We start from the raw sequence: 20767 nt of genomic DNA, 5'->3' as shown, positions 1-20767 counted from the left end.
GCTCACAATATCTTAAAACCACTCACCAGGGTTGTCCTCCTTTAGGTAAAAACAGCACAGTAAAAGACTTGCAGCTTTTAGGGAAAGTTAAAAACTTCTAGGGACCGTCCTCCAGGATGCACGAGGGCAGCTTCGCAAAGAGAAGTTGTGCCGACCAGGCGGCCCGGTCCTCGCGCTGTCTGCCCAGGGGAAGCTATTTCGAGGGAACCACGTGAAGAGAGACCAATGAGTCAACACTTCGGGCCTGACGAACTGACAAAAGCTGCAGGAAGAAGCCGGATTGTCAGATTTCCACTGTGTGTGCACTTGGGGAAAGGACTCGTTTGACCGAGCCGTGCAGGAAAGCTTTGGAAGCAGCAAGGTAGGAACACAAGAAGTGGAAGTCCCCTTCTCCTCTGCTGAGACAGTCCAGCAGCTCTCTGACAGCCCTACTGAAGATTTTACACCATTAACGCTTGACATGAAACATGCTCAGCTTCCAGGCTCTGTAAGAGAGGAGGAAATCCCCCATTATGCTCATCATTTCTCTGCAGTGTGCCAGCAGTCTCTGGAGGGCTGGGGCAGGAGGTGAGGCTGATCCAAAGGGATGAGCAGTAGATAAGGACCTCATCGGCACTGCCCTGTATCACAGGTGCTATATAGTACTTAATACAATCCAGTTTTGGTCACCTCAAGCATGTAAGAAGGTGCAAAATGCTGGAAAAGCACAAGTAGAGGAAGCTGCCATAGATAAATCATTGTTCCTGCATCGCTTTCATCATAAGCTTAAGGGAACCAGATGCCCATCTTCTGCTGAACTTCCACCTGACTTCAGAGATCCATCTGAAAAACCAGTCTAAACCCACTATTAATCCAAGATGACAGCAAGGTTGCAATCCAAGAGCAGCTAAGGTTGGACCGGACAATGTCATGTCCTGCTGGATCTTCATGCTGATGGACAACCTGGTCCCACCTTTGCTCTCTTAGTTTCCCCCAACATACTTAAAACAAGCAAACAGACAATGAAATCAACAACCCCACCCCACCCTGACAAAATTTGACATTCCACGATGCCTTCAGAGAAAGATTTTCAGAAGTAGGGGAGAGGCTGAAAAATTAAAATAAAATAGAAATAATTCTGGAAAGACGGATGATAATTTTTCAAAATACTTTGCTCCCTTGCCTGTGCTTCCCCGAGCCCAGCAGATCAGCGTGGAGCCACGGAGAAGCATGGCCAGGAGGGGACAAACGAAGCTGAAGGGACCACCTGGGCACTTTGGATGGGCGCAGAGCCTGTCATGAGCAAGGTGAGGCCACCCAACCCCATCCTTTCACGTGTCGGTCCTGCGCTCTGTATCACAGCTGTGTTTAGGACCCAGTGGAGTTTGGGATGAAATGTGATATCGTTGTAAGCATCCTCTCCCATCCTGCGGGACTCAGATGGCAGGAGAAGTGCATGCTGAAGCAAAATTATTCCCTGATGGACAAAACAGCAGCTGACCGACCCGAGTGGGAAAGGCGCGGGGCCAGTGAGCTACTCCTCTCCCCTCTAACTCTCACTGCCTATCTCCTGAATTCCTGCGGACCACCAAATTGAGCGGGACCACCAATTTTTAGCCCAAGGTAAGCCCACGACCTCATGCCAATCTCACATCAGGCACAAGAGAAACTGCAAAGCCCCCGGGACAGCAACCAGAGCAGCCAGAGACCTGCTCGTGGAAGGTCCCGTCCTGGGCACGGCTCGTGCAGGAACTGGCAGCAGCTCTCCTTGCCCATCCGTGGGCATCGCAGCAGCCTCCCGCGTGCCGCAGAGCCTCCCAGCTTGTAATTTGACTTGCAGCCCCTAACGAGACCAGCTCCGATGATTCAGTTCACTATTAAATCCTCATTTACTGTCCTGCTATCAGCTCCAGGACAGAAAACAAAATAAGTGTCTAGAGGAAGAGCCCAAGGAGAATTCAGCCGGCTCTGGCACACGTTTCAAACTCGGTGGTGTAAACCAGCTCGGAAACCCTCATTTCCTTTATCTGGGTCAGGGATTTTTTGGCCAACACGGCACGGATGTCGAGGAATCGCAGATGCAGCAGCGGTTCTGCACCACCACCCCTCTGCCTTTTGGAGCAACACCCTCGGGCTTACTTCACTCAGATCCATCGTGCTGGCTGGAGACAGAGGTTGGAGCCCACCAGGCAGAGAGCATTTAACTTCCCAAGGTGGTGTGGTCAGGGAATGGTCTCTGTGTTACAGGGTGATGGATACAGCTGGAATATAACCTCCTGCACCTGTGATATTCTGCTTTTCTCACCTGAATTGCTAAAATCCTGTGTTTCTCTCTTTTCTTAACACAACTCCTTCTCACCAGCTGTCTCGGTACGCACACTAGCATTTCCCCTTCGAGAAAATCTTGACTGAGCCTCTGTGGGGCTCTGCCCTGCTCCCTGCAAAAAGGCGTCGGAAAAAGCAGAGGGAACGATGCACAAAAGTGTGGGGCTGGGAAAGGTTGGGGAAAGGAGCAGGAGACTTTGCCCTGCGATTTGTTTGCTCAGCATCTTGGATCTGGACGAAGCGACATGTTTCGTTTAGGGAGAGCAGGGGAGGGAAGAGACTGGGGGGATGAGGTTGTGTGTGAGAACCAAGTGGTGACAGAGGGACGATGGCGGTGCTTTGCTCCACGGTTTTAAAGCCCAGAAGCCAGCTTTTCTTGCATTTTGTCTCTTTTTCTCATGGGGATCATGTTATGGGACAAGGAGAGGGGACTTGGTGCGATGCTGCACCCCGTTTCCTTACGCTTATCCTCCTGGGGATCGGTGGGAGAGGGTCAGTGGGCACCCTGGGGGCAAGAGTAGCTTCACGGAGAGGGTTTAGAGGTGGCTTTTAAAGGCATCCTTGAACTCTGCCCTCCTAATACTCATTCATCCAGAGAAACAGCATGAAAAACCAGGCTCAACAAGATGAACTTGCATCAGGCCAAGGAGATTTTCCTTCCTCGTGTTTACACAGCCCCGCATCCATCTGAAAGGCATCACCGCCACCCTCCTCATGTGCTTCCCAAGCTCTCAGATACGCTTAAAAAAATACCACTAAAAGAAAAAAAAGGCACAAAACCCACCAAAAACAATCAAAAAAAACTCAACAAAACACACCCCACAGCACCACACAGCAAGCAAGGCGCTGCGAGGCCACATGTTTTTGTGCTCACTCGAGCTCAGCCTCCTCCACAATCTCTCCTCGAGCCAAATGTTTCTGCGGAGCGCTGGAAAAACCAACTCCCCCAGCACAGCACGGCGGGGGCTGCGCCGGGGGGCCCTGCCCGGCACCGTCTGTGGGACACGGGCTGGGAACAAGTGCCTATTGTCCCTCGACGGGGCTGAAAGGCAGCTCAGTGGGGTAAAAATATAATCCAGAGAGGGTTCAGGCTTCCTCTGCGCTCCGTTTCCACCTTGCAAAGCTCCAGCTCCGGTCCTGCTGCCTGCAGCGGTGCCGAACCCCGATAAGTAGCTCTGAAACCACACCTCGAGAGAATTATTCTTACAATCCTCTCCCAAGTGGGTCCAGACTATTTTTATACCAGTGGCCCACCTGGGAGGGAGCGGAGAGCTGGGCGGCGTGTTGCGGGGTTGATAAAGAGCTGAGCGCGGTTTCCAGGGCAGGGCTTGGAGTAGTTAAAAGCAAGAGTTTGTCAACAATTGCCTTTTTTTTTTTTTCTTTTTTAGGACAAAATCACGGCCAGCCCCGCCAGGGCACGCTGGCAGGCGATGCCCATCTGGTTTCTTCACCGCCTCCCGTTCCCCACGTGGGATGAAGGCAGCGATTTCTCCCAGGCAACGTTTTCTGCGATCCTGGCGTGACATTTGTTGCACGTACGCCAATTAATGCCAATAAAGATGCTAGCAGTCTTTCCGAAAGGATACACAGAGCGACGAAAACAACAAACAGGGCTTAGGGAAGGATGAGGAGAATAAAGAGATGGCCAGGGTACGCAGCGGCGTGGTGCTAATGACCTGAGAGCAACCCGGAGGAACCACCAGCCCCTTTTCCACGACCCGGTTAAGCCTACAAATACTGAACACCTTGCTCAGAAATGTCGCGGCGTGGGGGCCCGTGGAGAGTCCAACAAAAAAAATAGTGAAAAAAAGCAGCGGCAGGCCTTCCCCCACGTTAAAACTAAACCCACGGAGGCTGAACTCAGCGGATCTCAGCAAGTTGGACGAATCCATCCAAGTCTGGTGCTTTATCCTCTACACCCTTCAATCCTACACAGGGACAAGTCATGCAGTTAAGGACGGGCTCGTCCTCCTGACCCTTCTCTGAGGCATCTGCACTTGCAATCAATCCTTTTTACGGCCGTCTCCTTCTATTTCTACGGCCTCTGCCATTAAACGTGACTGCTTAATGCAACGGGAGGATGAGTTCACCTTGATGTCGTGTGATGCTGGGTACCAGCAAACCTCACCCTGCAAGGGAGGAGCTGTTTGGGAGCATCCCTGGAGAGATGCTGCCCAAAACATGTCCCGTGCAACCTCCAGGAGGAGGCACGGTCTCCACTTCTCCCAGTTTTCCTGGGGAGAGCTTCCAGAGGCTTACCAGTTCCTAAAGGTGGCTGCAGGAAAGCTGGGGAGGGACTCTTTGTCAGGGCTGGGGGGACAGGACGAGGGGCACCGGCTGGAGCCTGGCAGGGGGGAGGCTTAGGAGAGGTGTTGGGAAGAAATTCTTCCCTCTGGGGTCATTTTGCCATTGAAAAAAAAAAAATAATACTGCTCTGACATTGATACTCCTCTGCTGATGACATTCTCCTGGCGCTGGAGGAAAGCACGGTGATTTCGATGCAAAAACGGAGCGAGGTGAAGGCTGCTCTCCGGGACAGATGATGCATAAACCAGACTCGCCGCACAGAAACCCAGCCCTGCTGCTCGGCTGGACGCGATGGAAGCCGCGGGGTCTCAGGAAGGAGCTCTGCCTTCCTGGGGAGGCCAATGGTTAAATAATCAGGATGCAGACACAGCAGTTCTGAGCTTACCATGACTTTCTGAATTTTTTTGGGGTAGTTTTGGCAGTATGAACTTGCCCCTCTGCTGTACAGCAGCACCTTTACTTGATGGAAGGATCCTCAGCTAAAGAAATAAACGTCTTTGAAGACTGCTAGCGGGATTTGTGTCAGCCAGGAGCTGAATCCGCATCTCCGAAAGGCACTGTTTGATTTATTTCTTCGAGGAGTGAGAACAGGGGAGGTTTCAGGGAAGGACACTCCGGGCAGAGCCAAACCCCGATCCCACATCCAGCCACCTCCAGCAAACCCTCGCTTGCATGCAGCAGGCAACACACTCACTCTGCTAAGAAAAGTAGAAAGGCTGAGTACGCCAAAAACACCACTTCCAAACTCAAACCCCGAGTCCATTCTTGTTGGTGCTCCTTAAGCGAGTTGGAAAAAAAAAAAGAGAACTCCAAAGCTCCCTTGCTTCAGCACCCTAGGACGTGGCCTTTTATTGCAAAACGGTAGAAATGCACAGGAAAAATAATAATCAACCTTTTTTGTTTAAGAAAAAGCCCCCAAGCCACTCAGGGGATGCGCTGCTGTTGGGATGGGGACGGGTGTGGGTGGCACCTCCTGGCACGGAGGGGCCGTTTGCGTTGGCAGCCGAGCCAGAAAGCCTCCACACAACCTAGGGGAAATGGGAAAAAAAAAAAAAAAAGGGACAGAAAGAAAGAAAAAACCACCCAGCAAATAAACAAAAGCATTCCTAATAAACTGGAAATGTCATAGTGCATCAGGGATCACAAGATCGAGCGCGGAAAGGTCCAAGTGGCAAGAACACGCTGTTAAAAACAGATGGGAAAAACAAGATGGGAAAGGTTGAGAGCGTGTTTCTGAACCTCTGTTCCCGACACGCGTTTTAGAGATGGGGCTGGTGTGGCTGGGGAGGTGGTGGGTGAAATACCAGCCGTCTGCATCGTCGCCAGTAATCCCCGTGGAAGCCTGAAAGCTGGGGGACGGAGGAAAAAGCTTCACACTTCAATCCCTAATCAACCCGTTTGGAAATGTAGATTTTTCCAGCTTGCCGAGCCCAGGCTGGCCGCATGTCGAGTCAGGTTAATAACGCGGCTTTTTATATCTTGGGCTTGTTTTTTTGTGGATTCCTGCTTGGAACAGGGCTTGCTCCTCGCTGCACAGCTGTGCTTCGAGGCAGGGATTCAGGCTGGGTTCCTGGGAGACTCTGCAGCTCGGGGATGGATGGCCAGGGACTTGTAGAAGAAGTTCTCTCCGTGCTGTCAAACCAGGTCCTCAGCAAGCAAACGCAACGAGTTCCACGCTGGGAAAAGCAGATTTCTGCTGACAAGCCTTAAATGTTAAGGACCGAAAGAACAGGAGAAAGGAAGACCGAAGTAAAATGGGAAGAGGTGGGGAGGTAAAACTCCTGATGACAAGCTTGTAGGATCTACCAGATGGGATCAGCTATTCCTCGACCCTGTCAGACACCTCCCAACCTAAAGAAATGACCTAAATTTGTTTTTTTAATGCAACGCCTGCCCCCACCCCCGAGGGTATGAAGATGGAGCTGAAGCGAGCACAGCTCTGGGTGCTGGGAGCCCTGCTTGGGGTCCCCGCTTTCCAGGAGCTCCGAGACGTTCAAGCCAAGCATTATTACTTACAGGAAGAGGGGCAAGCCTGGAAGATCTCAAAAACTTCTGAGCTCAACAACCTGGAAGACCTCAAAAATATTTGTAAATATTGGGGCTTGGCTCAGGTGCCTTTCTACGTGGGAGGGGTGGCGAGGGAATGCTTCCCAAAGCTCAGACCCAACGTTGTTTTTCCTTCTGAAATTTGACAAATCCAACTGATTTCCTCTGTTCCTTTGCATTCCTTCGTGCTCTAGGCTCCAAGAGATGCCTGAAGATCCGAGCACACAGGCTGTCAGCGCGGCATTTCCAGCCCGGCAGGAAGTAGGAGCTATCTCCAGGGAGAGCCTATTTTGGAGAGCCGGCCAGTTCCAAGCTGAGCCTTCAAACTTCTCGTCGTTATTATTCCGACGAAGAACGGGAGGGCCGAGGCATTCCCACAGAAGGCCGCATCGCTTCTCACACCGACGGCTTCTCCGTGCTGGCGGGGAGGTGTTTTCAGGGGCGCGGGACAGGGTTGGAAACCCGTGGGTGAGGTCCTGAGCAGAGACGTGGGCACTTTGGCCCTTGGGTACGCTTGTCTTCAAATTTCAGAAAGCAGCTCTTAATTCTGCACGACTTACACTGCACGAGGCCAAGGTGGATGGAGAAGACTGTTGTCCTTTTCACCCCCAAAATATCAAAAAAACCCACACGAATATGACAAAGAATTGTGCTCAGCACGCCCGTAGTATTAGCACGGCAGTAGGACATCCCAGAGCCACGCTGCTGAAAAATTGTATTTCACGACATTAATTGCACCATCCCTTTTTTTTTCCCCTTTTACAACTCCTATTTTACAACTTAAAAAACATTTAATAGCCATCCTTCAGCTCGTTCCTTAAGATTAATACGTCAAAACAGAAACACCGGGGAGTATGCAATGAAGAAAATAATCCTAAAACCCCCTTTGGCTGAATTTAATATCTATTAGAAGCCTTAGTCACGATGGAAATGTATTTATAACCACAAACCTCCAGTAAATTATCTTAACAGCCTCTAGCTGTTGCTCTGATGGCCAAAACAGCGCAGTAAATTACCAGCTCACCGGACAAAATTACACGCGTGGCTATTACACCGCGTTTCAGCCCCAGCCACTCCAAATCAGGGCGAGACGTCCTCTCGCTACCCAACCGAGATCACCTCCCGGCACAGATGGGTGCACCAAAACGGGAGAAAACGCCCTGATTTGTGCCACAAAGCTTCTGCCAAGCCCCAGAGGAGAGCGAGGGCTCGGCTTTCCCCCTCCTCTCCCACGTCTGATGGACTTTCCGCTCGTCTGGCAGTGGGGCTGAGTTGTTCAGCAGGCTGAGTTCCCTCCTCGCCTCGTCCCGGTGACTTCCAGGCAAGAAAAACCTAAGAAATACCTCGAGTAGAAAACCCAAGGAGGAGATGGGATCAGAGGATGGTGGTGGATGCTGGTGGCTGGCTGGCAAGGACAAATATTTGTGAGAGAGCTGAAATTGCAAGGGCTGAAACGTCGGGGAAAGGAAATAAACCCACGCCTAGCCCACGCTGATGGCCTTTGGGTACGGAAGGATGATCAGTCAAGCCTCTCACCTGCTTTGAAGGACAGAAATCCAGCAGAAGGTTTTCACCAGGCCCTTCCATGCTGGAAAGGGAGGTCAAAACCTAAATCAGTCCTGCTGCTTTAGCAGTCCTGCACGCAGCAGAGGAGCTGTGACCCCAAACAGCTCGGCCCCGAACACGTCCTGCCGGCTTCTCACCTCCCATCACAGCCCCAGCTACGGCTGGTTAGTGGGAGGCTTCAGGTACAGAGAAATGCAAAGAATGGGCTTTAAAAGTTCTTTTTTATTGCAATTACAAATGCAAATCGTGAAGCTTCTCATCCCCAAGTGGCGCTGCGCCGATTTACTGCTAAAACGAGCAAATTGCTTGATTTCGAGGCGAAGCCTCAGCCAACACGTTTTGCGAGTGTTTAAGACAAGGGCCCGATGCTTTCAGGCCCTCCCTTGGGTTTGGTTTTGAGGAGGGGGGGATAATTCAGGAGCTCACGAGGCAGATCTGGGAGCCACTCGGTGCTGGATCTAGTCCTGGATCGACGCGAGGCGGGATCTCTCCAAAACACCGGTGGAGGTAGCTCCACCGCCAGCAGAGGCCCGGCCTCGACCGGTTGAAAGCTCCGCACGCCAAATTCGCTCCTTTTCAGTGTTTTTTTTCCACAACATCAGCTTCTGCCGCGGCAGATACTCGCATCGCTCACGTCTCCCCCTCCTTTAAAAGGTGTAAATTCAGGCTGGGAAGGAGGAGGTGTTTCTCCCCCACCACACACGCGCAGCGGAGGCACAACTTGCTGAAGGATGCAGAGACAAAAAGGTCTCGCAAGCCCGGACGCCTGCGACCGGCTCCCTTTCTACAGGCGGTGCCACGGGAGCAGAAATGCCCCGCTCTCCTCCCCTGGGCACAAAGGGGCTCTGAAGTGGATCCAGGATCGCGTCTCCCAGCCAGGACACACCATCGGGGACCGCACGCCTCGTGTCCAGCCCTGGGACCGGAGCCTGACGTGTTCTGGTGATGTGCCAAGTGCGTTGGGTCCAGGGGAGAAACCCACGGGGTGCTCCCGTAGGAAACCCCCCCAGCAGCCCAGCCGAAATGCTGGGACCCCTTGGCAGCCCCGCGCACTCTTATCGGGGCGCCCCCTCGTTGGGTTCCCTCGGAAGGTGGCCGTCCCTCGCCGTTTCGGAGCCCGGTCCCGTGCAGCTTTCCCAGGCTCCTCATCGCTCTCGTTGCCCTTCTCCGAAGGCTCCGGTGTCAGGGGTCCACCCACGCACATTTCCGCGGGATCAAGTCCCGATTGCTGGCAGGAACGTTCCCCGCGCCGGCCTGCCTCGCTCTGCGCACGGGCTCAAACCTCAGCTCCCATTTTCCGGGCTCAAACCTCACCCCGTAATTTCCAGCCTCCTCCCGGGACCACCCCGCATCACTTGACAGCACCTCCGCCTGCTTGGTGCAGCCGTAAGACCCCAAGCCACGCGCTCCTGGTGCTCCCCACATCCCTTCTACTTGTTTTTTCTGCATTTTCTTTATTTTCTCTCCCCCCCCCCCCCCCGCCCCCGGCAGCCAGCAGCAATCACAGACCGCTCCCTGTCTGCCGCTGCGGATGATATATGGCCGGGCTGGAGGTAGGGATGGGCTCGGCTGCCAGCTCCGCTCCCCTCTCTCCTGCCACCCCAGCCCCGCGCCCTGACCCCAAAACAATGAGCCCTTCTATTCCCCCCTCGCCCCGTGGAAACTCCGCTCCGCCGTTTACGGGGGCAGGAAAGGGAGAACACAAGCCTCAAGCCCTCGATTCTTCTTCCGTCAAAGCAAATGCCTTTTTTTTTTTTTTCCCCCGGGAGCTTCCTATCTGGAGGGGGTTATTTGGGAGCGACACAGAGAGCTGCACAAGACCCGGAATCAAAGGAGCTGTGTGCGGGGTGGATGGCATGAAGCTGCGCGGCTATTTTTTGCCATCAGTAAGCTGGAATGGGTGTTTGTTAGGTCTGCCCCTTCCCGCGCTGGATGGCTCGCAAGCCCACAAGCCGCACGGAAGGAGATTTGGGTGTGAGGTGCCCTATATAGGGCCGTTGGGCCAGGCTTGGCAAGGGAGAGGCAACCATGGAGCACCGAAGCCCTGAGCTACGCTAGGTACTAGGTCTTCGAATCATAGATTCATGGAATATCCCGAGCTGGAAGGGACGCATGAGGATCACGGGATCGTCGAGTCCACCTTCCCTTCTCCACGGGGCGATCTGCAAGCCAAGAGCAGCTGGGGAGCAGGCAAGACCCAGGAACCTCCCCTACAAACCCAACCAAGCAGAACACAACCAAAAGACACTTAAATAACGCACGCACAGGGTACAAGAGAGACGGATGGACCCAAATCGCAGGCAAAAGTAACAGAGGTATAGCAGCAGGCAGCGCTGGACCTACAACACCCGAGGGATACAGCTCTCGAGGGATGAAGAGTCAGAAAACGCCGTCGTGCCACGGGGGAAGAGGAGGGAAAGGCAGCTTTACCAGGCTGTTTTGGGAAGGAGACAATCCCCGCTCGGGTATTACCTCCAGTGGCAGAGGAGTTTATTTAGCAAGTCAACCGACGTCCCGTGGCAGCGGTACCAAAGCCCGCGGGGACGCTCAGAAAGTCAGGGAGGAACCCGAACGGGCGAGGCAGCAGCTGGGAGCATCAGCAGAGCGTAATCAGCGAGGATCTGCGAGATTCAGAGAGCACAAATCTTCGCCTCAAATGTTATTTCCATCTCGCCATATGGACGCGGGAGCTGGAACGCCACCAAGGAGATGTCTAAATGCCTTCCAAAGCAAACGCCTTTGGAAAATACCAGGTTTAAGTGGAATAAGCTGCACAACGAGCGCTGAGATGCTGTCAGGACGGCCTCCGAGAGTTACCCGGGAGACGCGGTGGAAATATTTCAGGTGCCCAAAAGGTGCTGGGAAGCAGCGGAAACAAAGCAAAACCAAAAGGCCAAGCGGAAGGGATTTGTGCGAATGGTTTACAGGAAAAACAGAGACCGAGCACGCAGGATTTGAACCTTCAGAGGCCAGAAGGAGAGACCAGAGCAGGCGGAGATGGAAAAGCTTTCCGAGCGATGGAAAGGAAGGAGAGATTCAACTGCTTAACGCAGAAACGTCTGAGTGCTGTTCTCAACCGGCCCTGATTCGAAGCCAGACCGGAGCTATAAATAAAAACCGTCCCAGTGCTGGCCCAGGAGCGAACCTCCCCTCCCGACCAGGCACCGGGGCTGGGCGAGAAGTTTCCCGTTTGGACGGGGACGTTCGTTTCGAGGTACGAGCGCAACGCAGCCTGATGCAACCGCTCCCAGCTCCTTCCGACCTCCTCCAGGGAAACAGTGAGAGCTCACAAGGAGGGAACTGAAGACGAGAGAGGACGAATCCGGAGATGAAATCCCCCCCCAGGTTGCTGGCACCAAATTATTCCGGATTCATTGGAGGAACAGGCCCCGCTGGCTGTCTCAGGCAGCTCGCAGCACTCAGATTTCCCCGCCGTCCTCTGAAGGCACAGCTCGCAGCCTGGAGCCGACTGCGAGCTTTTTTCAGACCCAGGCTGATTCGGGGCGTTTGTTGTTTTATTTATCTCCTCGCTTTCTTGCAACGTTTGAGTCGCTGCCTGGCCAGACGTGACGGATGACGGAGGCACGACCGCACAAACCGGGCGGCGCAGGTCCGCAGGCTGACCTTGAGGAATTCCTCCTCGGACATTTAACGCCGAGCTTTTGGGTGCCAGCGTGGCTGCCTCGAGGCGCGCACATGCCCTGGGTGCTCCTCCAGCTCTCGGGCCTCTCCCTGCGATCCACACCTTTGCCTTTTTGGCTGCTAATTGGGAATAAGAGAAGGGACGCAGCACGCCGACTGCATCCTGCAGCCTCTCCCCTTCACTGCCAGCCTGCTGCTGTTTTCCCCCGGATGACCACAGAGGCGGCAGCGAGGCATCCGGGTGCTGGTCTGATTTATCCAAAGTCGGGCTGAAAAAGCCCTAAAGGAAGCCCCTCAGGTTTTTCCTTCTCAAGCCACTCTTCTTATTTAAGCAGCATTACAGGACGGGCAGCCATGGCTAGGCTGCAGAGAAGACGTCGCAGATCTGCTCCCAGCTCATTCATCCACGCTGCCTGATGGCGACGAGTGCCACCATCGGTGCTGCTCGGGGACCCGCAGCAGAGGTCCAGGATGCTCCAGGAGCTTTTTTGGGGATGCTCGGCAGCTTCGGGAGCCTCCCTGGATCCAAGCGACGTGCCCGGCCGTGCTCCCGATGGCTGCGGAGGCAGGGGCAGGCTTCCCGAGCGCAGCTCCGGGTGAGGAAGTCACGGCAGCCCGTGTTTCCGCGAGGCCTCTCGGCCAAACGACACGTCTAGGTGTGCCGCAATTAAAATGCCATAAAATCACCCGGCCGAGGGACGGTGTGGGATAAGAAGGCTGCTGCTGCTCCTGGCCGTAACCTCTTTTTGCCCAAATCCCTGGCAGGATGGGGCTGTCCCACGGAGGTGGGATAAAAGGGGAAGGAGGCACCGTGTGGAACAGCAGAGACAGCAGCTCAGAAACCCGTTTCAGCTCTGCTGATGCTCGCCCTGCAGTCAATCAAAGTCTCTCATCCTCACCTCTCCCTCCTCCCCAGACAGGGACGCACAAAATCCGCAGAGGCAGCCCCTCGGCACTGCAACAGGGCAGCGGGATCTCAGGAAGGCCTGGCTCAGGTAGATGCCCTAAAGCCGAGCCCGGTTCCCAGCCGTGGGATGACCCCGAACACGAGCGCGGCCAAACCACCGCCTCGCTCCCTGCCTCGGTTTCCCCACCCGGACCGGACCCCTCGGGGCAGATGCGGCCTCGCTGAACGCCCAACGCCAAGCGCAGCGAGTCCAAACCCTGGTTTCCTCAGCTGCTGCTGTCATCCAAAGAAATAACGCTCGCTCTGCCTTTGAGTCACTACTATAAATTATGTGCTTCGGTCTGGTAAACACTATTACATCACCTCTCGCATCTGACACTCTCCAAAAGAAAAAGGAAACAAAAAAAAAAAAGGCGACAGGGTTCCAGCAGGTTTCAGTATCGCTTCTGCTCCCTTCCAAGAAGAAGCGAAGCCAGCTTCCTGCTGCACTTTCCTCAAGGGCTGTTTGTTTCTGAAGTCCCGACCTGTTTTCCGCCACCGTCGGTCTCGGACTTTGCCAGGAGCATCGGCCGGCTCGGAAGTCGTGACACGGTCACGACAGAGAGCTGGGGGTTCAGTGGAGGTGCCTTAGCGGGGGCAAAGCAGGAGGCAAACACAGCGCTTCCGCTCCCTGCACGCCCCCGGAGCGCCTCACCTCCGCCGGGTAATCCCACCGCTGGCATTTTCTCCAGCCAGCTCTTGAAAATCTCCAAAAACGGGTGCTGTGAGAAGCTGGTCCTCCGCACCAGGACCCTCAGAGCGGAGAATCCCCCCCCTAAATCCCCCCCACCCGAATCTCCAGCGCTGCTTTGCGCTTGTTGCCCCTCGCTCTGCCGCACCGTGCCCCGGGCCGCCCCGCGAGGAGCTGCAAGCGCTCAGGATGCGTGCGCAGCCTCGAGAACCCCATCCGACCGCCCCCGGCAGGTGTCACCGTCCCTGCTCCCAGCACAGCCGCCCCGAGAGAAGGCTGCGGGGAAGAGGCTGTGTGTTTTGACCCATCGGCGGCGACGGAGCCGGGAAACGAGTCGGAGAGGGAGCGCGATCTTTGCGCGGCGGCGTTGCACGAGAGAGGTGGTGTCGCGGGAGCGCCGGCGGCCGCTGCCCTCGCGAGGGAAAAAAGGCCAACCCTCGGACCTGCGAGCCCTTCCGCGGCACGGCGAGGCTCAGCCCTCCTCTGAATCACGGGGACGGGGCTAAAAGCCGCCCGCCGGTCCTTTTGAATCGGGGCCGGGGATGAGGCGGGAGGAGCAGGGCGCAGCAAGGCGGCTTGACAGCTGGAACAAGGCGCAAAGCCGCCCAGCTCGGGGCTGTCGAAACTTTCCGCAAAGAGCTGCTCCGTGCTGGGTCAGAGGGCTTCAAAACCTCTCCCCTCGCAGCTTTTCCTAACGCTTCGCTCCCTCGCTGCAGCTCCAGCCCAGCACTTGTCGGCCGCGGAGAGCGGTTTGCTCCCTGCCCCTTCGCAGCTACCTCTGGCATGGTCGGGGGCTGCTCCTTCTCCTTTCAGCCCTCTCATCCCTAGACTCAACAACCTCATTTCCTTCCGTCTTTCCATGCTTTCTAGGTTTCTGCTCGGGTTTTGGTGCTTTTCTCTGCAACCGTTCCCTGTTTTCGGCAGAGGGGAGCATCCCGTGTTGGGATGCTGAACACACCAGCTGCCCGTACAGCTTCGTAGAGAGAAGAAAAAGAGGAGCTCACTTTGCTCAACAGCCATGTCTTGTATCACACCGCAGAGTTGAAGAACATCCTTCCTTCTCCTCCTGCTCTAAAACTGCATCCCGATTACCCCGTACCCCAAGCACTCGGGCAGCCCAGGACGTCCCCACACCACTGATCCCACTTCTGCCCCCATCCCACGTCCTCACTCAGCGAGGATGCCCTAGGGAGGGACATCGAGGACCCTTCAGGGGCCAGAAGAAGCCCTTCTCCAGGGAGTTACCCGAGGAAGAGGGCGGCAGGATCTCAGCAGACCAGCCCCCTTAACCTCTCCCGCTCACCCCGAAGGAGGGAGCAAACCTTCTGCCCTGGAGCAAGCGGCTCCTGCCTGGTGTAACGACGGCCGCGCGCAGCCAAACCTTCCCCCCAGTTAAACCAGCTGGGGGGAAGCACTAAGGGATTGTAAAACCAGTGCAAGACAAGAAGGGTTTGGTTTTGGCAGAATTGCAGCTGCACATCTTGGCCAGACAGAAAACACGGCGACTTGGGGATACGCAAACATACAGGCGAAACGCGGTGATTTGATGACGGGAGGTTACGAGCCCCTCCATGAGCACAGAAGTTATTTTTTTACATTGTTTTTCTACCAGACAGCCCACCCTGAGCCCCACCGTCCCGGGCACGAAGAGGACTCAGCCCTGGGGAACCGACAGACAGACAGACAGATGCAGTGGGAGAGCACCAGGAGATGGTGGGTGAGCACAGGGCGGCACAACCCGCGCTGGTCTCGGCTCATCGGTCCCACAAGCGAAGCCAAGGGGGTTGTTTAGGGACCTGATTTTTTAAAATTATTTTTTTGCATGTGTGTTTTGAGGAGGAGCCAGGAGAATTAAAGGGCAGCTCTGGGCTTTGCGGCTGCGCACGAGGAGACCATGCATGGAAGTCAGGAGGGGAGAAGGTACAAAAGTGCCTGAAAAAAGTAAAAATAAAAATAGAGCTATCCAACGACGGAGCACGGCATCCTGAGCAGATGCGAGAGGGAAGTTGGTATTTTGGTATCTCCACTGCTTCTGACCTTCAAACATCTGGTTGGCTTTTCCTACCAGCACTGGGGTAACATCTGTGGGGCTCATCCGAGCCAAACCGCCTGTGGTCCCAAGACCTTAGGTCCCAAGACTGGATTCATAGCAAGGCAGAAAAGAGGCAGGAATGATCTGAACCTGGAAGAGCTCATGGTTGGCCTGGGTGAACATCACTCAACGGGAGAGAAAGTCCTGAGCCCAGCATTGCCCGCGGCATCACACACACCACGGGCAGGCCGAGCAGGCTCTGCAGTGGATGCGGGTGAGCAGCCCGTGTGGACGTGAGAAAGAGAAGCCAGCACCTTCCCCTCTTGCCAAAGATCTCCTTGAAAAGTAAAACCAAAACAAAGCCGGGCTTACAAAAGCACAGCGCTTCCAAGGGCAGTTTCAGCAACACACCCATGCGCAGACACGCACAGCTGAAATGCACTTGTCAAAAAAATAAAAAAAAAAATAAATCCATCATCTTCCCTGTGTCAATACAGCTGGAGCAGGAACTTCAAACCCAATTAGCAGCATCCTGCAGCTTGAGATTCCTCCTTTGAGGTCTCCAAGCAGAATATAAACCAAAGGCACAAGGCGAGAGGCAAAGCCTTCCTTTTGAAGCCGTACAAAAGCCGGCGTAACGCCGCGGCGGCCTTTTGTGGGTGGAAACCCAAATGCGACCACGTGGTTTTGGGGCAGATCACAGAATCACAGAATCATCTAGGTTGGAAGAGACCTCCAAGATCACCGAGTCCAACCTTTGACCTAACGCTACCAAGTCCTCCACTAAACCACGTCACTAAGCTCTAAACCTAAACGTCTGTTAAAGACTTCCAGGGATGGTGACCCAACCACTTCCCTGGGCAGCCCATTCCAATGCCTAACAACCCTTTCGGTAAAGAAGTTCTTCCTAATATCCAACCTAAACCTCCCCGGTGCAACTTCAGCCCATTCCCCCTCGCCCTGTCACCGGGCACGTGGGAGATGAAGGCAGGTTGCACGGGACCAGCACCACCAGCCTCGGACTCCCACCACTACCAAGGGAACCATTCGACCACCGCGCGCCGCGGTTATCAATGACATTCATACTAATATATTAAAAAACAAGGGGATTGGGAGGGATACGGCCCAACCTACAAATCTGGTGCTGACGCAGGAAGGCTGGGCGAGCGGCGTGACTCGGGGGAAGTCCCACTGACCGCGAGGAGCAGAGATCCCCTCGAGGTCCATCTGCCGAGCTTCCTGCCCCGCGGGCGCTGCGTGGGACGGCCGGGAGCATCGCGGCCACGCTTCCTCCGGCCGAGGGGGGGTGGCTAAGGATGTTTTGAAAACATAGGTGGCTCGCGAGGCGCTTTGGGATGCAGCCGGATGAAAAGCAGTCTTATGCCCGTCGGTAATTAGCGCTCACCGGCGGCGTGTCACGCCCTGGCAGACAGCATTTTAGCAGATTTATTCGGCTCCTGCTGGAATGCCGGAGCACAAGGTGGATATTCAGCGGGCGATGTGAGCGCCCTTTCACGGGGCAGATGCCGGGGAGCTAATGATGTTTGATGAGTTAAGGCCACTGGTGACTCAGGATCGGCAATTAGCTGATTTCTGCGGGAGGAAGGTGCTTTGCTCCATTAAGCTAAAAGCATCCTCCACAGTTCAGCATGCACAAAGTCATCCTGTCCGCCGCCCCGCACAGCAGGGTTTGGATGTTTCCCCCCTACAAACGGACGGTTTTACCTTTGTCTCGGGATATTCTGGGGCCGGATTCCCTCCCAGCTCCACACCCTAGCCATCCCACAGCCTTGCGCTAACCCTCAAAGGGCACGCAGCTATAGGGCTGGAGGCACCCGATGGGGACGGCACCCCTGACGCCTATAGGGCCACCCCCATTTTGGATGGGGTGTTATCATAACCCCAAACCACAACCACCCCTCTGACCCTACCCCAGTCCATGAAACGGGACTAGGGATGCCCACCGATCCCAAAAAGCATCAGAAAGGATGATTAGGACGGAGCCCCCCCCAAGGAAGGGGGAGCATCCAGCTGGACAGCCACCGGAGCAGGACCCCGGTGGGACGCGATGTGCCGAGTCATGGGGTGGCAGCTCTTTGGGGCCAGGCTCCCGGCGAGCCCGCGGGGAGGAGGAACGGCTTTCTCTCAGCCGGCGGGGACGGCGCCGGGGCTGGCGTTTGGACCCTTCTCTTTTACAACTTCCTTCCAAGTGTTTGATCCCCGCCGCTCGGGACACCGAGGGGTGACGATGGGGCTACTTGGACGTTGCCCCATTAATAGGATCGGCGGGCGGGGAGGGGGGGAAGCGGCCGTTATGGGGTGCGGGGAGGGATCCCCAGGCGCTTTACCTTTCCCCCCGGGACCAAAGGCACCCCAAAACCTCCCTTTAGGGGTTTCAAAGGGGTTGCTGACACCGCTCGGTGCCCCCCACGGCGGGGCCGAGCCGAGCCCCCCAGCAGCAGGTGCACCCGGGCGGGGAGGGGGGGGGGGGGTGTTGTCCCAAAAGGGCCTCCCCCATCCCAAAGGAGCTGTCCCAAAGGGGCCACCCCCATCCCAAAAGGGTCCCCCCGGCCCCACGACACTCACGTATCGCCTCAACTTCTTCTCCGGCGGCGACTTGCGGAGCCAGCCGGCGCACACCACTTCGCCCCCGCTCATCGCCACGGAGCCGGCCGCTGCCTCCCGGCCCCGAGCAGGAGGAGGATGAGGACGAGGAGGAGGAGGAGGAGGGATGGAGATGAGGAGGGAGGGACTGGGGAAGGGGGGGCACACACACAACGAGCGCCTCCCCCCCCCCTCCCCTTCTCTCTCTCTCTCTCTCTCTCTCCCTCCCTCAGCTTCCAGCCGCGGCAGCGGGCGGGGAAGCAGGAAACCGCCTCCCGGCCCGGCTCTCCCCGCCTCCCGGCCGGCTTTAACAAAAACCGCACCCCCCCCCGGAGGCAAGGGGGTGCCCAAAATCGCCCCGGCAGCGCCCCGACCCCACAAGGGTTGCCCCGACCCCACAGAGGTTGCCTCAGCCCGGCCCTCCCCTCACGGAGCCCGGGGTGGAAACTTTCAGGGCCCCGCGGCCCCCCCAGTTTTGCACTACCCTCCCCCCTCCCCCCCCCCCCCAATTTTGCCCCTCTGATTTTGCACTAAACCGCCCCTAGTTTCAAGGTTTGGAAGCAGAAAGCCCCCCCGGGGAGGTTTGAACAGGGGTTTTGCCAAGGTTTGGAAGCAGAAAGCCCCCCCAGGGGAGGCCCAGAGAGCGGCGCCCGGCTGCGCTCAGGGCCTGGTGGAGGAGATGAGGGTACCAGCGGGGTAGCAAAGAGAAAAAAAAAGACCAAACCCCCCCCCCCCCAAGCCAAAATCAAACCAAATAACCCAAAACAACATGAACATCAACAACATCAAAACAACATAAAACCAACATGAAAATCAACGACGTGCCCGGCTGCACTCAGGGCCTGGCAGGGGAGATGAGGGTGTCAGAGGGGTAGCAAAGGGAAAAAAATGCCCCCCAAAAAACCCAAAACCAAACCAAAAACCCAAACCCCAAAACAACAAGAACATAAATCAACAACAAAAATCCATCAAACCAACACGAAAATCAACAACAACAAAAAAACCATGAAGCCAAACCAAACCAAAAAACCACGGCAGCGGGTTGTAGCAAAATCCCCCCCGCCCCGAGGTAAAAAAAATAATAATAGTAATTGAGGGGAATCGATAAAAGCCTCATTTTTTATTTTTATTTTTTTCTTATTGATTTGTCAGTAATGGAGCAGCACCCGCTGGAAGGGGATCTGCCTGCCACTGGAAGACCCTCGTGGGGACCCGCCGTGTTTGGAGCTGCCCCGTGCGGTGCCCCGCTGGGATCAGTTCTCATCTTCCACATCGGGAAACGCTGCGGGTTCGGAGGGGTGCCCCAAGCCCTGGCCAAGGTACAATGTCCCTCTACAGCCCTGCGAGTAGGATCAGGCTCTAACCTTCCTTTTGCTCCATCCTTAAAAACAAAACCCTGGGTATGGCACCGGTAAAAGTTGTTTAGTCCCCGAGTCCCCTTCACACTGCACCTGTTTTGTGGTGGTGTTTTTTTTGTTTTTTTTTTTTTAAGGAAATACAAACTGGGGATGGATTTCCCAGACCTGCCTCTCTATGACAGCTCTGCCCCAAACCTGCTTGGGCACATTCAGTCATCCCTCCCTGCCTCAATTTCCCTGCCTTTCTGTCAGCTTGTTCAACCTCTGTGGGCAGGGACGGTCTCTCCTGGCATGTTTGTGCTGTACCTGGTGCAATAACAGCTCCGTGCTGGCTGGGTGCTCTGCCTATGACAAAAACCAATATATAAGGCTGCTCGAGCGGGGATCTTGCGTCACAAGCAGTAATTACAGCTCGCAGTGCCTCTGGGAGGGAGGTATGGCACCTTTGTGCAAACTGGGGACACAGCAGTTAGGCCATACGTTGTTTATCAGCTTTGCGAATATACAACGGAGGGGAATAACCCCTTGAGGAACGAGGATATAATTTGTGAGGAATGTATTTTTTTTTTTTTTGGCCAGGTTAAAAGAAAAAAGAGAAGCTTCAACCTTTTCACTGCCCTGATCCTGTTCCTGCAGGTGCCAGCTATGGTCAGATCAGCCCGCACACCCCGGCCATGCCTCACTCCATGTGCTGGAGCTGCACCAACGCACGCTGCGGGACAGCCCCCGTGTTACATCCATGGGGGAAACGGTGTCCTGGTGACCCTGTGCTCTGATGCCAGCTTGAGAGACCTTCCCAAAATCCAGCACTCCTCCAGGGAGGCTGGAGACCTGCCATGGGTTTACAGAGACCTGATCGAGAGCAGAAGATCGCGATTAATACGCAGGTATCATGCAAAGCCACTCTGCGCTGTATGTTAATGATTCACGGGCTAGGAATTTGCTCGTACTGACACAGATGCAAAGTGGTATCAATTTTAAAACCAGTTGCGGAGAACCCCGTCTGCATTTTTATGTTAACAACTTTCCCCACGCAGAGCCGAAACACTTCATTTGGGCCACGGCTGTTTAAAGCGATGCTCTGTAATTAGTATCGGGTGAATTGGAATGAGTTATTCTGCACGCTCCGTGACGGCCTTGGGGTTATTACCCTGCTCCCTGTCCTCTCCTTGCTCTCTACTCATCCCCTGTCCTGGAGCCCAGCTACTGACTTGGTTATATCACCAGATCATATTTGATCGGTGTCCAAAACACGAAGCATCCCCGGGAAT

The 20767-nt window shown here is 55.2% G+C and overlaps 1 protein-coding gene across 1 annotated transcript in view; it reads right to left on the bottom strand.

The window, feature by feature from the left end:
- Positions 1–18382, bottom strand: part of GAB2 (GRB2 associated binding protein 2) — a 79332-nt gene extending 60950 nt beyond the window's left edge. Inside the window, exon 1 of the mRNA XM_035560500.1 lies at positions 18121–18382. Coding sequence (XP_035416393.1) covers positions 18121–18192 — 72 coding nt within the window. The 5' untranslated portion in view covers positions 18193–18382. The remainder of the gene's footprint in view (positions 1–18120) is intronic.
- Between the last annotated feature and the right edge of the window lie 2385 nt (positions 18383–20767).

The sequence above is a fragment of the Cygnus atratus genome, chromosome 1 (assembly GCF_013377495.2).
Source record: "Cygnus atratus isolate AKBS03 ecotype Queensland, Australia chromosome 1, CAtr_DNAZoo_HiC_assembly, whole genome shotgun sequence".
NCBI classification, from domain to species: Eukaryota; Metazoa; Chordata; class Aves; order Anseriformes; family Anatidae; genus Cygnus; species Cygnus atratus.
The sequence above is the reverse complement of the archived record's forward strand: the minus strand, read 5'-3'. Positions and strand labels throughout refer to the sequence as shown.